The 16067-nt window shown below is 47.7% G+C and overlaps 1 protein-coding gene across 1 annotated transcript; it reads right to left on the reverse strand.

The window, feature by feature from the left end:
* Positions 1 to 804: 804 nt before the first annotated feature.
* Positions 805 to 14739, reverse strand: LOC142880446 (G-protein coupled receptor 22-like). Its single transcript, XM_076014381.1, has 2 exons — positions 14509 to 14739; positions 805 to 4637 (listed from the first exon to the last, which is right to left on the reverse strand). Exon 2 carries the CDS (start codon positions 4524 to 4526, stop codon positions 2925 to 2927), a length of 1602 nt encoding a protein of 533 aa, XP_075870496.1. The 5' UTR covers positions 4527 to 4637; positions 14509 to 14739; the 3' UTR covers positions 805 to 2924.
* Between the last annotated feature and the right edge of the window lie 1328 nt (positions 14740 to 16067).

Genomic DNA, 16067 nt, shown 5'->3' on the forward strand with positions numbered 1-16067 from the left:
TTCTCCCCAAACCTAGGAGGTCTGCGGCGCCTCTCCCTCCCACGCAGCGCCGAGCCCACGCAGAGGCAGCGCGTCGGCAGCTTCCAAAACTCCCGCGTAGAGACGCGTTATTGTTGCTTGGATGTAAACACCAGCAGGTACAGCAGCTGCAGGTGCAGTTGCCCCCAGGTGCCCACTGACGGCCACACGCGCTGGACACACGTGCACTACCCACTGCAAGGGTGTGCAAGCATGATTCCTCATCTGCAACAATTGACGCTGCCATGCCAACAAGACCGCTAAAATATATATAAAATAGATTTTAAAAAATACGTACAATTTGCCACCACCGCCCACTCGCTGCAATATTGGCTGGTTATAAATGCACAACCGTCCGTATATCACATGAAAACTGTGTTTTAATGCCTCCGATGTGAGCATGACTTCTTGCGCTGCGGGGGGAGTCGGCGAGTTCCCCCCCGCACAGCAGCCGTTATGCACTCAGCATCAGCTCAGCTGCACAGGGGAACCATCATGTGAGCTACACGGACAATGTTGTACATTGTGCTGACTTGAGTAAAAGGGATGGAGCCGTCCCTGACGCAGCACACGAGGACAGCGCACCGCCAAACAAAGAGCAGCATGGGAACCTCGGCCCGTGGGCTTTTTGGTCCCGATGCTTTTATTTGTTTGTGTGTACAAATCCCAACTTTGGTCAGCATCTTTCAATGAACAAACAAAAAGAAGACCACTTTTTAGAAGATTATCCCAGCATGCATGTGTAGCGTGCAAAGTGCATCCAATCCACATCTCGGTGTATTCATATTCATTGACATTTATTAGTACAATGTTGCATGGAAATACATTCACAATATAAACATCATGAAGAAACTCAGGAAAACAAAGCATATTTTCATTGTGGTTACAGTAGGATTCTGATCTAGTGTGTCAGCGCTCATGAAGTGACACACACTGTGCAGTGTTTGCAAAAACCAGTCAGTCACCACAAAGGAAGTGAGAGCACTTTACAATCCAGGTGCTAAGGTTAAGTCAGTATTCACAGCATTTACAATCATTTTTCAAATTACTATCTCTTAAATGATGTGACATCCACTTTGCCACTCATTTCTGCTTTACTTGCTCTACTATTTAGAAAGTGATTGCTAAAACCAAAGTGGCAAATGTGATTTAGGACCTTTAAGCAAAACAAAACCTAAACCAAATTCTAAACCGCGGACCAGTAATGAGAATACTGTTCGCACAACAGGGTTTTGTTTTTGGTGGGATTTTTTTAAATTATTATTTGTTTTGGTGATGTTCTTGACCACTGCACAACATTGAAAGGTCTTCCCACTGACTGTGTCCTTCATAAGGAGACATGTTTTTACAGCCTTGTCTCAGCTGACTTTGCCGTAATCGCGTCAACATTTATTATGTCATAAAACAAACTGTACAGCCTGCAGGGGACTGTCCCACCCAAGTGTTAGATCTTCTAAACTGCTTGTCAGGCTCATCGGCACAAGAACACACTCACGTCATGTTTCATCGGATTTACAGATAAAGTAAAAAAAATAATAAAATAAAAAACTCGCAAGGCTTCTAAGATTTGAAGTCAATAAAATACATTTTTCGCTCCATTTTGAAAACCCCCTTCTGCGCTATCAACTGATAAGCTCGTGGACTAACCAATCAAATGCTGCAGCAGGTTGTATGTGTGACATCACAGAAAGGATATGGATGGATTGCATCCTGCGTGTTACCAACTGGCTTCACTGGTATTTATATATAAATCTTTAATAATTGCTCGGATTTAAATTTTAAAGGTAAACGCTGAATTTACACTCGCATATGGCCTTATTTTGTTTGTTTTTCTTTGGACCGATAGATCAGAATTGTAACATAAATGCTTAAGTTGGGGGGAAATTTAAGGGCTTGTGCAACAGATATCAGATATGGTTGATTGCACACAGCAGACTGTCAAAATAAAGGGTTTCAAAGGTTTTCAATGGGCTGCTTATTTGATATACATGTGATTTTTTTTTTGTTTTGTTTTACTTTGGATATATGAAACGTCCCTGCTGTCATTCAGACAGCTTTTGCAATATTTACAGGACAATCATCATCATTGCTATTAATATCACTGTGAGAGTGACGTCATCTTGTGTTCCTGCAAAAGAAGTACATGTAAATCTACATCTTTAAATGATGTCTTCCTGCAACATATGTAAAACCACCATACACTGTTTTATTGTTTGTTTGTTTTTTACAAATGAGAGTGCAGACAGTTCATGTAAAGAAACTCCAAGACCTTGAATAAAATCTGCAACAGTTAAGTGCTCAGTAACAACTCAGGCTAAAACCAGTGTGTGTTTAATATTCCTGTTCCTCCTCTCACACCGCGGGCATGATTACATCCCAGCGCCGCAGTTCACAACTGCAGCGTCTCGCTTGTAAATATCAAATACGGTACTACATACACTCTCGCCGAGTGTCAAGAGCGAAACCTGCGGCGGTCGAGTCTGTGTCAAGTACGTTCAGAGAGCTTTGAATTTTTCCTGAAAGCTGCCGAGGAGGAGCGTTTGGAGCGGACGTCGTGCAGAGTCGCCTGCTGGTTAAAGGACGTCTGTGCGGTGCTGACGGGTGAGAGACGCACCGTCAGTGGACGTTATGTACAATGCAGGTGTGCGTGTTTACCGGTTTCCTTCGGTTGCAGAGGTTGTGTGTCGCTGCTGTTAAACACAAACAGCCTTGTTGTTGCCAGCGCTGCCTGCCCGGCGGCTCTATTTAAACATCTCCCCAAGGTTGGAGGTGTTGTTGGTTTGTTTTGTTTTTTTCTGTTATGATTTCCTGCTCAGTCTTCACGCACAAGTGACTTTCTTAATGAAACACACCTGTGAGTGTATCATGTATTCTTTTATTAATAGCACCACACAAGTCGAAGGCCCTCAGAGGACCTCCGCCAAGCGGCGGTCAGCGTTCTCGCTGGCCTCCAGCCTCACCTGCCGGCTGGTCTTCCGGTTCTCCACCCAGGAGTTGTGAATGACGGTGCCGCCAGGCGACGGGTCCACCTGCAGCAGCGACACCACCCTCTTCTTCACCTTGGCGCGGAGGGCGCGCCGCAGCTTCTGCCGCGTGAAGGCGTAGAGCAGAGGGTGGGAGATGGTGGTGCCGTACGCCAGGGCCAGGAACCAGAGGCGGAGGCTGACCAGGGCGCTGCTGGGGCCCACGCCCAGGATGAGCACGTTGGTCACGGAGAGGGGCGCCCAGCAGCCGAGGAAGGTGCTGATGATGATGAGGGACATCCTGAAGACCCGCCTCTGACGCTCCCGCCGGTCCCGGTGCCGCCGCACCGCCCGCCTCAGGGCGATGATGGCCGACACGGAGGCCTGCACCCCCATGGTGGCGGCGGGCACGTGGGCAGCGGCCACCGAGTCGGACGTGACGAGCGGCGCCGAGGGGGACAGGGCCGGCGGCGACGTGGCCGTCGGTGTGGGCGAGGAGATGAGAGGCGGGTGGTTGAGCTGCTTGGCGCCGTCGGCGGTGCACTGCTCCGGCCCCTCCCCCGGCCCCGCCCCCGCCTCCCAGCCGCCGTTGACCCCCGCGCCCGCCTTCTTTTTCTTCTGCCTCCTGTGGCGCCTCCTGCAGGGGGGGCCCATAAAGTGCTGGCTCTTCTTCATGTGCGAGCCGATGCGGATGTTCAGCGCTCGGAGTATCCTGGAGTAGGTGAAGAGCATCACCACCACCGTGGTGAAGAAGATGGGCACCTGCAGGAGGAGGTGGTAGTACACAGCCCCGCCCGAGTGGCCCAGGTCCTGTCCACCCATGCAGAGCAACGTCCGGTTGTACCACGCCGGCACCGGCGGCGCCGCCCTCGTCCTCGCCCCGACGTTGCCCGTCGGAGATGAGAGCGTGGCCTGCCCTTGAAGCTCCACCTCCTCCCCGCCGGACGACCACTGCGGCTCCAGGAACGGGATGAAGAACACGGCCACCGAGGTGACCCACACGGCCGCCAGGAGCAGGGACGCCCGCCGCGTCGTCAGCAGCCGGTTGGCCGGCCGCACCGAGATGTCGTAGCGGTCCAGGCTGATGACCAGGATGTTGATGGCGGTGGCAATGCTGGCGAAGGTGACGCACGCCTCGTGGAAGCTGCAGAAGAGCGCCAGGTTGGGTCCCGGTGGCAGCAGCACCACCACCAGGGTGAGCGGCAGGCAGAGCGCGCACACCGCCACGTCTAGCACATGCAGGTTGACCGTCACCATGTTGCTGACCGAGTCCACCAGGTTGGACTGGGAGCAATAGAGCACCAGCACGGTCAGGTTGCTGCTGAAGCCCAACACCAGCTCCAGCATGAGGAAGGCAGTTAGCGGCACCTGGAAGCCCAGCGAGTACGGCGTGTACCAGGAAGCGCCGCCACCGCCGCCACCGCTGCCACCAGACAAGGCTCCGCCCCCTCCATTCTCCAGCAGAGACACGGTTTCCTCCAGGAGGGCCGCCGTCCCGGCCCAGTCAGCGGTGCCTGGGCCTGAGGTGTAGCCGTCGGTCTCCATGGTGACCTCTCAGCCCTCGCACACCGCGGCTGTCACGCTGACGGCAAGCTCCCATGATGCACCAGGCACGGACTCCATGATGCAGCGATGAAAAACAGCTCGGTGACAGCACTGGGGAGACAAGAAGACGAGGCAAACAGATGAAAAACTGATAGTAGGGGACACCATGAAAAACACATTGCTCTCTCCTCTTATCTATCCATCTATCTATCTATCTATCCAGCCTCTGCAACTGAGCAGGTGCTGCATTATGCATCGATCCTTCAGACTTCAGCCTCTCAGACTTTGGCTCCAGAGCCGTGAACTGCAGGCTGCAGATTACTGAGCTGCCCCGGGTAACAGGCTGCACTCATTATTCAAATGTACCAGCATTGTGAATGCATTGTGTGAATGCTGGAAAGTTGCTTCCGCATGAAACTGTCCTAGTTGCCTCAGTGGCCGACATCTCATTTTTGAACTCACATCACAAAGGGGAGGTTTCCTGAAATCCTTGAATTCACCAAGAATTCAAGAATTCATAATCAATGGAAGAACGTTTTCATTTGGAGGAATGCCGAAGTTTTGTCTCCGTCTCGTTGGGACTTCTGATTCAACCGGTACAACTGTCCAAAGCAGGCGGTGGAACTCCAGAGTCGGACTCTGGGTCTGCTCAAGGTTTCTTCCCAGGAGTTTTTCAGCGTCGCTGTCGTCTCGCCCTGGATGACGACCGTTAGTTTCCCTTCTGGTTGTGTAAGCACTTTGAAACACCTCCAGATGTGATTCAGCTGAAGTTTTTTTGAATGTTTCGTTGCAAACAGTTTAGCTGACTTGATGATTCCTGCCTTTGCTTCGTAATTCTTAATCAAAATCAAACTCTTGACAAAGTCAGACGGGAATCAAGTGAAAATGTTTTCCACCGAGAGAAGCTTGAGGTTCTGTTTTTTTTAGTGTTTGACACTTTGGCATCCGCATTCATCACTTCAGTAGATTATCTGATTGTTGTGATAAATGATCATTTCAGCATTGGCTGTCATGTGAAGGTGATTTAGGCAGGAGGTGTGACGTGTTTGAGTAACATGAAGGAAAGCAGATGTGATTCGTCACACAAAATGGAAAAATAGCGAGCCAGTCGCCAGAGGACAGACATGCATGCACGAACACAACCTCACAGCCTTATTGGCAACTAGGAAATGAAGGGTGGTATCTAGTCATTGATTAGATGCCGACAAGGCTCCTGATTGCACCTGCAGGAAATCAATTGACTCCATTCGAATCAGAGCTTCCTTTCTCACAAACTCATCAGGAGGGGAACTTTCTGTCTGTATTTCGCTCCAAACGCAAGACGACCAGTGAAAAACATGCAGGGAAACAAACCCGCACAAACACAGACATCCAGTTGAGTGATGGATTCATTTCCCCTCCACGTCCCGCTTTCTGTTGCTCCACGCAGTCAGGGTCATAGAAGACCAGGACACAGGCGCCCTGGACTTGGAGCGTGCAGCAGCGGCGTCTTTGCAAGAAGGCAGTGCGCCAGGTTTCGAAAGGCTTCCTGCTCACTTGGAGCAGAGCGGAAACTCTCAGGACGCAGAGTGGAATAAAAGTCACACTCTGCGTTGCTCTTCTAAGTCGTGTTGTGAGTCAAAATGTCAACAGATGCTAAAGATAAGTTGTAGGTGGACAACATGGTGGTGCTCCATGTTCCTCTGCCTGCCTGCCTGCGCATTGGCTCGCAGCAGAATGTGGGAGGAAACCGAAAGTCCTCCGGGAGGAGCCGCGCTCTTCTTCAAACTATTTACAGCAACAAGAGGCAGATTATAGACAATATGGGAAGCGCAAGATAGAGGTGAGCATCGACTGACAACGCCTGAGTCGGCGGGAGGAGATTTGCTGTCTCAGTTTTAAACCGTGCGCGACACGTATCAACACTGAGGAAAAAACAACACTGGGCAGCGAGGAGTCGATGACGTGCGCCTGCGGGGAGGTCTGTTAGACTGTTGTTTGCATCGGAGGCCTCCAACTGATGCACTAGTGAGCTGATTCTCTGATCAGAAGAGAGTGAGGGACATTGCGTATGACTATTATAAAGATAAATAGATAAATAAATAAATAAAATATTTGCATGCAGGAAAGGAAGGAAAAGGAAGGGTGAGCAGATCTGGTAAACAAGATGTCCCAGCAGGGAGCAGAGGTGGCAGGAGGAGGGTTGTTTTTTTTGTTTGTACTTACATCAGCCTTTCCGAAGTACCGCATCGTTTCCTGCTTGCCTCCAGTCCCCAACAGACCACTTGAGTCCCGCAAGACTCGGCTTGTGATTGCCTGGGTGAACAGCAGCCTGATGACTGCTGCACAGGTTAAGGCGGCTTAAATGGTCAACGGATGACGGCAAAAGGAGGCAGAAAAAGGAAGGTAATCCAGTTGAAGGAGGGAGAATTTGCACTTTGATGGAGGATTTTTTGTTTCGTTGTTTTTTTAAATGTAGACCTTATAGAGGTGGTGACACTGGAACTCAGTCGTACACTCTGTACTTTCAGGTAATGACGGTGGTGCCATCAGACTTGGAGAAACACATTGTTCCAGACTTGAACCATGTAAACGCTCGATGTCTTGAACACCCGTCGGCACTGCAACCATGGAAACCAACATTTACTTCACCGGGAAATGAATGTATATAAAAGGACATGCTGCAGTCGTTATTATTTTACATTTGTTTGCTGTTGATGGAGTGCACGTGGCAGATGCAGACTTTGCAACAACGCTATCTGCGCTTCACTTCATATGAATAACTTGTGATAAAAAGCGCTTGGTTGTAAACGCTTGAAAATCTTTGTTGGAGAAGACAAGGAACTGTGAGCGAGAGAAACAAGATCCAGCACCTGAGCATGGAGGACTTCCGAAATAACACAATCGTTGCAACAATTTTACTAACTACACTTTGACATTGGAAAGATATTGTCGATAAAAGAGGGTCAACTCACAATGATGTCTCAGCAGAGTACAGTTGCAGCGCAGTCGCATTACGGAGATTTCAAGATCAAAATGTAACTTGTCACAATGTGAGAGCAACAAAAAAAAATGCTCATGCTCGCAACACTGGATGCTTCTGAGGACCTGCAAGGACACGGTTTGTTTTGGTGTACATGCAGAGTGGAACTACAACATCACCACTTTAAACAATAAATCGGATTTTCTTTGTAAATGCACCATTTGCAAAAGGGAAACAGTTTCCTTATTCTAATCCTCTCATCAGAGCTGCTTCATTTGCGATCATCTTTCTTCTTAGTCTCTGCTTTTATTTTGCACCTGGCTACCGCTGGGCTCTCGTTCTGCCTTTCCATCAATACCCAGACTTTCCTCATCCATCAGTCCGAGCAGCCTTTCAGTCATCATCCTTCACCGCCAGTGTCTGAGCATAATGGGAAATTTATCTTGCAGTTCTTGCTGGGGGCAGATGCCCTCTGATCACAAAATGCCCAAGTCGAGCCGTTGCATCAGCTGCAAGAGACGTAACATTTGCAGAATTTGTCTGTCCACATTAAAATAAAGGTTGCGCAAAACAAAGAGTGGATGCAGCGGATCCCTCTCGAGTCAAAACACACGTGAAATTTAATTAATCTCAGTGGATCGCCATTTGAAAACTTCCAGGATAAAAGTGAATTCAATGAGTTTTATGAAATCCAGTATTTTGTGCCTTTTGGCAATATAATAAATAATTCAACAAAACGTCAGTAAGGAAAATCAGTGCTGTTTAAGAAGAAAAAATTGTGACTATAATCAGAAGAAAGAAGACAGCAGAGTCTGAGCTGATCATATAACGATAACGTTTCAATTTAACAGCACATCAAACTCTCAGCAGGGAGGTTAAAAACCGACGTTTCATTTGCCGCAGATCCAAGTGACATCCCACAACCTCTTCCCTCGTGTACGCAGCCTGAAAGTATGTGACATGAGACCGGATAGCTTTTGCAGCCAAACAGCTGTAGTCAAAGCGGCTTTTCCCCAGAGGCGGTGGCACAAAGATTTAAAAAAGAAAATGAGGGATGAACAGCCGCAAAAATAATCTTAGTTCTCCTGTGAGACCTGCCGACAGCTTGTGGAAATGACACACAGTCGGCAGGGAAGCAGCAAAAAGTGCACAAATAATTGCTTGGACATTCCAACAAAAGACTATGGTTTAAAAGGTACAGTTTGCACATTTTCAGTTCTATATTTCTCGCTTTGACTATTCACAATACTCTACAGATCCCCTGCCACCAGCATAATTACCCTTCTGTTTACAGCCTGCAGCAGAAATGCTAGGTTTTAGCTTACGGCTGTCAGACTTCCACGTCAAACAGTGGAATGGATAAAAACAAGGTGATCTTGGAGGGCGGAGCCAACATGGGGATGTGGTTATTAACATGGACCACAGCCCTTTGAGACACCAACAAATTTACATTTAATAAAGCGCAGTATGAATCAGTTTCTTTTTAAAGGTTTGCGGTTATTGGAAGAACACACCCTCTGATTTTTCCCTCATCAGGATTTGTTTGAGGACCTTAAGTGGGATCTTTAACTTCGCTGATGTAACTTTGCTCTTGATCGTCAGCTTCCTGGAGCAGGCGGCTACAGCAAAACGTGCTATAATTCTATAATTGGAATCTCTTCATCCTTGTTGACTGCTGGCGGGAGAGAGGAGCTGGGGAGGAACACGTGGGGAACAGAGGGGAAAAAAAGAGGAGTCTGGAGGGAAATAAGCGGAGTCCCTGGTGAACGTGAATACAAACACGGACGCACACACTGCGTCGGATGTAGCCCGCAGCTGGCTCGGCTCAGCTCGCAGCTACGGCGCTATGAAGTATTTGCGATGTAAATCTAAACAATCCTCCACTCTAAAAAGGTGGGGGGAGGGTGTGCGGGTGGGGGTGGGGGTACTCTGCAAACTGTCTGCGAACAGACACGCACAGTTTGAATTAATCAAAGGAGAAAGTCAGACAGTTGATTGTGGTTATTCCCTGGTTGTCAAACTGTGTGTGGTGATGCATAGCGTCAGTGGACTCTGTTAATTACGGCTACACCGAGAAATTAATTGAGCAGCATGGCTCCAGTTTCTCCGTGACATTACTGCTCAGGTAAAAAAAAACATTTTATTATATAAATTAAATTAGATATGAGGGTTGTATTTCTTTTTTTAGATTTTGTAGATTTCTTGGCAGATATAGCATGAAGATGAAGAGTGATAACATGGAAATAAATAATTTTGCCTGGAAAATTAGCGTTTTATCTTTACTCTCCAGTATGTGGATCAAAGGCAGAGCCTTTAAATTCTCTGGATGTCCACTACGAAAAACTTTTATTATCGCGGCAATATTACTCCCATGTCATGAAGGTATCAGAGCAGCATCCTGGGGTTGGAGCATCTTGAAGTAAATCAGATTTTCCTCATTACAATGCAAAGTTATGCATGGAGGTGCCTGAAAATCTAATCAGACCGTCAACTCAAGCGCAGGAAGCTGTTGGGTTCGGGTGGGGGGGGGGGTTCCCGTCATGTACTCGTTGGAACTCAGGCATCAGAGGCACCGGCCGGAAGAAAAAATAGTGATCAAAGTGTCCTTTTAATAATCACCGCAATCATTTTCCTGATTTGACTTTGGAAGACTTGAGATCAGTGGCGACGGCACGAAAAACATTTGCCAGCCAACTGTCACCCCCCCGAGACCTGCAGCTTCAGTCACCCACGTGTTTAGTCCGTGACTTCAGCCAACGCTCGGACAGGAACAGCAACAACAGCCTCCGAGCTGTGCGAGGGTTGAGTAACGGCAAGGCGGGAAGGTTGGGATGGACATATGCAATAAAGCGCAGGCCTGTGTTCCCTGCAGAGGGAGAGAGAGATAGAGAGAGAGAGAGAGAGAGACAGAGACAGAGAGAGAGAGAGAGACCCCCGCGGTGGGACGTCAAGCTGCGGCTGGAGTGTTTTCTCAAGTCATCTCACCGCGATGGACACAAAATGTCATGTCAGGGCAAAGCGCCGCACCGAGGCGCAGCAAGGCGCACACGTCTGCGTTGCCACGCACGTACACAAACACGCAGACCGTTGCACAACGTGACCCCACACAGCCCACCCACCGCTAAGACTAAAGTGGCCTTAAGGTTGTAGATGAATGCTGAGCGGTTTCCTATGGAGCAGCACTCACTCGGCGACGAGTGCTGCGCCGTGTCACGCATGTTGGGGGAATATTTTCCAAACCATTAAAGGTTTTAAACTATTTTCAAATGGAACACAGCGCCCCCCCCCGCAGCGCCCGCTATTCCAGGTGGCCATCCACCATGAGCACGCCAGATCACTCTGGGGCAGCACATGTAGAAATAGACAGGTGCAGAAGATACCTTTGGATTTTGCTGTTAAACTAGTATTGAAAGAGACAGCGCTAATCCACTTGCATGAGTGGGAACACTGCTACACTGCCCCTAGTTTGGCGAAAGCCTCTGATAAGGTGGAACAAAAGGCTTCGAGAGCTAGAATGCCTTCTTCAATTGGCCTTAAGCTCCAGACTTGCAATTCGCTCACCAAAGTCAGTCACCGTGGCTTGTACTGTGTCAATTTTAGCTTCAAGAGAGGCGAACGCCGACCTAAGTTCAGCAGGTAATGCTGATGATATTGACTGGCGATGGTCCTCCAGCAGGCTAGTCAGGGCAGACATGCTAATTTGGTTAGCCATGGTGGACGAGTCGTCTCCTTTGGCTTCTTTTTCTTTCGCCAACCTTGTTCCGGACGCCATCGTGCTTGTAGAAGATATTGTTCACTTTACCTAAGAGTCAAGTCGGATTTGGGTTGAAAAAAATTAGGTTTTTTTTTCAGGTCAGTGCGGGAGCGGCCGAGGCATGCGTCTACTCCATACCCCTCTAGTGAGTAGAAGAAGCACTGCTCGTGTGCGGAAGGTCCAACAAATTATTATTCCAAGTAGGAAGTCAAAGCCAAGTGACAGAGGGCTAGATGTACTTATTTCTCAGAGAGCTGTAGCAGTTGTGGATAATGTATTACGCAAGGCTGCTCCACTGGAGATGAAAAATAGAGGTCTGAAAATGGATGCAATACATTGCCATTTAATAAACAGCAGAATACGCGGTAAGCAATGCAAAGGCCTCTCTCTGAATAACAACCACACACAAGCACTGTGTAGAGTCGGTGTAGTAATGGACCTTCTCTGTCGGCGGAGCTAACCGCTGGAGGCAGCAACCTCTGCCGATCACTGTTTCCCCAAGCATTTAAAAAAAAATAGTGAATAAACACCACATGTGAAATTGAAACACATGGTGCTTTTGTTTCAGTGAAATAATCACTGATGATGTTTTTTTTTAAATGTATGAACAAAAAAAGTGCACGCCAGACAAAATGCTGAACGTCATATGGCAGCAACACATAGCCGACGTCCACAAGCTTGAAGCCTTAAGCTGTTTGATAACACAGTGAAGGCATTGCTGGAGTCAGGTGACCCGCTCCTCTCTGATTGGTTTATTGACCGTCTGTCCGAGTTCTTTACGGCTATTAATTATAGCTGTTGTTCCGGCTGCATCAATACCCTGCAGTACCGCTATTGAGTTATCATTTATGTGAAATCTTAAATTTCAGAGGGGTGATTTCAGCAGCTGGTTGAGGGGCAGCTGGTAAAAAAAAAGAGCGCTCGGGTTGATTGAAAAATAGAGGGTGTGTTTTCCGATGGAGACGTGATAGGGAATAAGATCAGGCAGTAACTCATCTTTATAACCTGTATACCGGGCTGGCAATATGGCTGCGAGGCGACTCTTTCCAGTGGCCACCTAAAGTTCTGCAGTCAAAACCTCTTACAGTGTTGCAAAAAGAGACGTTTTTCCAGACTTGGATGATGCTTTCGGATAAAAACAAAGAACGGAAAAGATCTTTTCGCCTCTCTCTCTTTGCTGAGTGTTTCATTAAACAAACTTTCCACAGTGGAAATAGCCAGGAGGTGGTGAGGTGCAGCCAATCTCCCTGCACCATAATAAGCCTTGAGCTGCATCTACCTGCTTCAGTGGGGTGGAGAGAAATCTGACAGGTCCAGTTTAAATGTTAAAAATAAATAAATAAATAAATAAGGCTCAGCCAATCACCTCCAAAGTTTTCTCAAATGGGCCTTCCCATGTGCAAAAACACTTCACATGGACACGTGAAATCAATCCAGCCCGTCTTTAAAATGCACCATTCAGCTGTATGGTCTTTAGAGTGGACGAGTGTTTCTTGAGCGTCCGTCACTTTCCTGCTCCTTCCTGCCGTTGGAGCTTCAGAAATACAAGCGAGTGCTCCACAACACAGTCCGACTTTTCGACCGGTGCAATCAAGTTCGAGAGTAGCGCTCGGGCTTTCACCGAGGACCTTTGTGTTGTCTTTGTGACCTGAATTATTTATCGCCAAGCAGAAATGAAGGGCCTGAAATAGCCGGACGTGTGCACGAAGCAGGGTTTAAAAAGAGAAAAAATAAGAAAGAAAGAGAGAAAGAGAGCGAGGGGATTAAAAAGGTGGATGTACTGCAAAAACACCAGATAGGAGATTCTGAACACAGAGTCCACTTGGTGCAAAGTAACGAGGTTACTTAACAGCAGAAGGAGGCAATTATGTGACAATTTACCGGCTTGTCTGTGTGTGTGTGTGTGTGTGTGTGTGTGTATAAAGGCGAGAGAGCTGGTGGCAACAGGACAGAACACGAACACACATACACATACACACAGTCCTCGTGCGTCCAGCAGCATGTGTCGCCTCCTTCATGTTCACAATCAAAGGCCAACACGGCCGGAGGAGGACGCTGCTGCAGCAGAGAGACCCAGAGCCTTTCATCAGGACTCGTCTGCGCTTCTCTCTGCCGTCTCCACCTCCACACTCTGCCAAGCGACCCTCCGCTTCCCCGACTCGCACTGCATTTACTTTTTTTCAGCCTCCCCCCCTTGTGCTCTGATGTGTGCCGATCAACGTGTTGCCTCGATGGCCGCGCGTGTCCGCCCCACGGGCAATTTAAACTTTGCGGCATTACAAGGTGAACGATTTGTTCAAGAAATTCAAAAGAAATTACTAGAATAAAAAAAAATAAAAATAATAATAAAAAAAACACACACAAATCGGTTTCTTAAAATTGCTTGTTTTTGCTTCACAACCGTTTCGTTTGAAAAAGTTGGTGGTTTGGGGAGGAAAAGACATGTGTGGGATGTTTTTTTTATTATTATTATTTAACAGGTGATGAACAGAACATGTTGCCTTAAAAAAAATAATAGCTGCAACTGATTTCTCCACTTCCAGTTTCGCAGAATGAAGAGGAGGATGTATGCAAGTGACTAAATGTCAATTGTTGTTGCAGGATGCATAATGAGATCTTCGCATCGGTGAGGAGAGAAGGCTCGTGTGTCCGTGGGAGCCAAAAGGGAGGGAAAAAAGACAAACGCAGCCCCGGAGCGCATAAGTGTGTCAAGCACCTCTACTCCCACATGCAACCCGCTGCCTCTTATAAAACCCAGATACATCAGCTGAATCGATCCCTCCCAAGTCCAACGCAGAGCGACGCGCTGCAGCCTCGCATTGAAAACCATCCAGATCCCAAATCATCACATCAAGTTGGACACTCAAAGCGTTACGCGCGGCGCGGCGCGGCGCGGCTCGCCCGCGTCGTTACGCATGAGAGAAAAAAAAATGGCAATGGATGGATGGATGGATGTTTTAATAGGGGAAAAAAAAACGACGTGCACAATTTAAAGAAGGCTGTTGTCACAAGTTAAAATGCGTTTAAAGCGAGCATAAATGTGAATTTATTTTATTTTTTATTTTAGAGAGAGGAAATAAGATCAATAAATGTCTCCGTGTGCGTCCATTTCAAGTTCTTGCAAAGCTCCACCGGCCGAGGTTGTTTGCGTGTCAAAACAGCCCGCAATACATATGAACATCCATGCTGTATATTGCACTGGAAGTTAGCGTGCTTAAGTTTACACGAAACAAGTAAAAGTAAAAGTGGAAGTGAAGCCAGCCTACCTCTGGAGTGGTAACTGCGCTCAGCGACCCATCTCTTCCTCCTCCGTGCCTCCGCCGCTGCTGCTGCTGCTGCTGGTAGCTTCCCTGTCTGTCGTGTGGAGGAGTCCACAGCCGAGCACAAAGACTGAGCAGCTCCAGCAGCGCCACCAGGGGCCGCTGACAGCAGCACAGCTCATCGGGATGGACGGTCAGCTTCTCTGACCGCAGGCAGTGGCTCTGTGGCTCCCAATGGATCTCCTTTAGCATGGCCTGAGGAGACTGAGACTAAAGTAGCGTTTTAATGGTCTCATATTAAGAGCGATTGCTTTTTCTTTTTTTTCCCCACAATAACATTTCTCGGCAAAACTACCCTGAAATTGAAGACAATCATTCTTTTGCTTGGTTTACTGAAATGTGCGCAGGCAACTCTCACGAAGGGTCAGAAATTGTAGGCTACTTATCCATCTTAGGTTGGTGATCAAACCTCTTGAAAAGCACCTAGCATGAAGCCAAACGCATCATTTTTCAGGAAGCTGTCAACAGCGGGCTAAATCCACTGTTTCGAGGAGATCTTCAGACCTTGAACCCCACTGGAGTATAATTTATTTATCCATTTTAATGGCGCAGTGTGTTCAAAATGTCAATTAAATTAATCTGGATTATTTACTGTTATGATTAACAGCTTGATTAATGCAGGCCGATCAGTTTTGGCTCACATTTAACACGTTTTTTTCCCCCCCACACCAAGCATTGATCACCCAACAACTAACTCATTGGTGCCTTGCTTCAGTTTAGCAAGATGAGGAACCAGAAAATCAGCCTACCAAAGAGCCACTTTTGGCTTAAATGATGCGAGAAAACATTGACAAGTAAATTTTGTACAAAAACGATTCTCGTCCCACTTTACAGCTCTGAACACCTTTGTGTTTCTATTTAAAAAAAAAAATCCAGGATAGAAAGACAAGAAAGCCAATGAAGAAGGCAGAGGTAGTCAGCGTGGCGTGCACCTCATGACTCACATCAGCGCAGAGAAAGAAACGGCGCATGACCAGCGCTGACTTTCATGTTGTTCGCATGTGGGTGTATGAGAATTCAGGATGAGATGTGATGTCACCCGACTGATGCCATGCCAACAGAAAATGGAGGGAAAGTTCAGCATTTCAACCAAAGGCACGCACGCACGCACGCGCACACAAAGATGGACTTAGAATTAACCAAGATCTAATTGTTTTGTTTAGATTTCTTTTGATTTCAAAGTTGTATCACTACCAAAAAATGAGTTTATCCAAGCAGAAAATCTGAGAGCCAATTAGTTTTATATCTGCCTGCAGACAGATTTTTTTTTTTTTTTTTTTCCTTTACTACAACCTTTCAAAGCAGTTCTGCCAGCGGCTGAATCCAGCAGCCCTCCTCAGTATAATGGCCTCCTCACGTCCCCTCGCCGCCACCTCTTCCTACAGCTGCTCGCTCTTTCTACATCCTCTTCCTCTGGTCTTGTGAAGGCAGGGGGCAGGCAGCAGCTGACACCACGGTGCAGCCCAGGGGACAATTAAGGAAGTGTGGGGGAGACAGTAACCAAC

This window comes from Nelusetta ayraudi, unplaced genomic scaffold (genome assembly GCF_046127955.1).
Source record: "Nelusetta ayraudi isolate G7.1 ecotype Tasmania unplaced genomic scaffold, CSIRO-AGI_Nayr_v1 ptg000168l, whole genome shotgun sequence".
NCBI classification, from domain to species: domain Eukaryota; kingdom Metazoa; phylum Chordata; class Actinopteri; order Tetraodontiformes; family Monacanthidae; genus Nelusetta; species Nelusetta ayraudi.

Bases quoted from the DNA above. Each gene is read 5' to 3' on its own strand.
- LOC142880446 (XM_076014381.1), bottom strand. From the start codon at position 4,526: ATGGAGACCGACGGCTACACCTCAGGCCCAGGCACCGCTGACTGGGCC.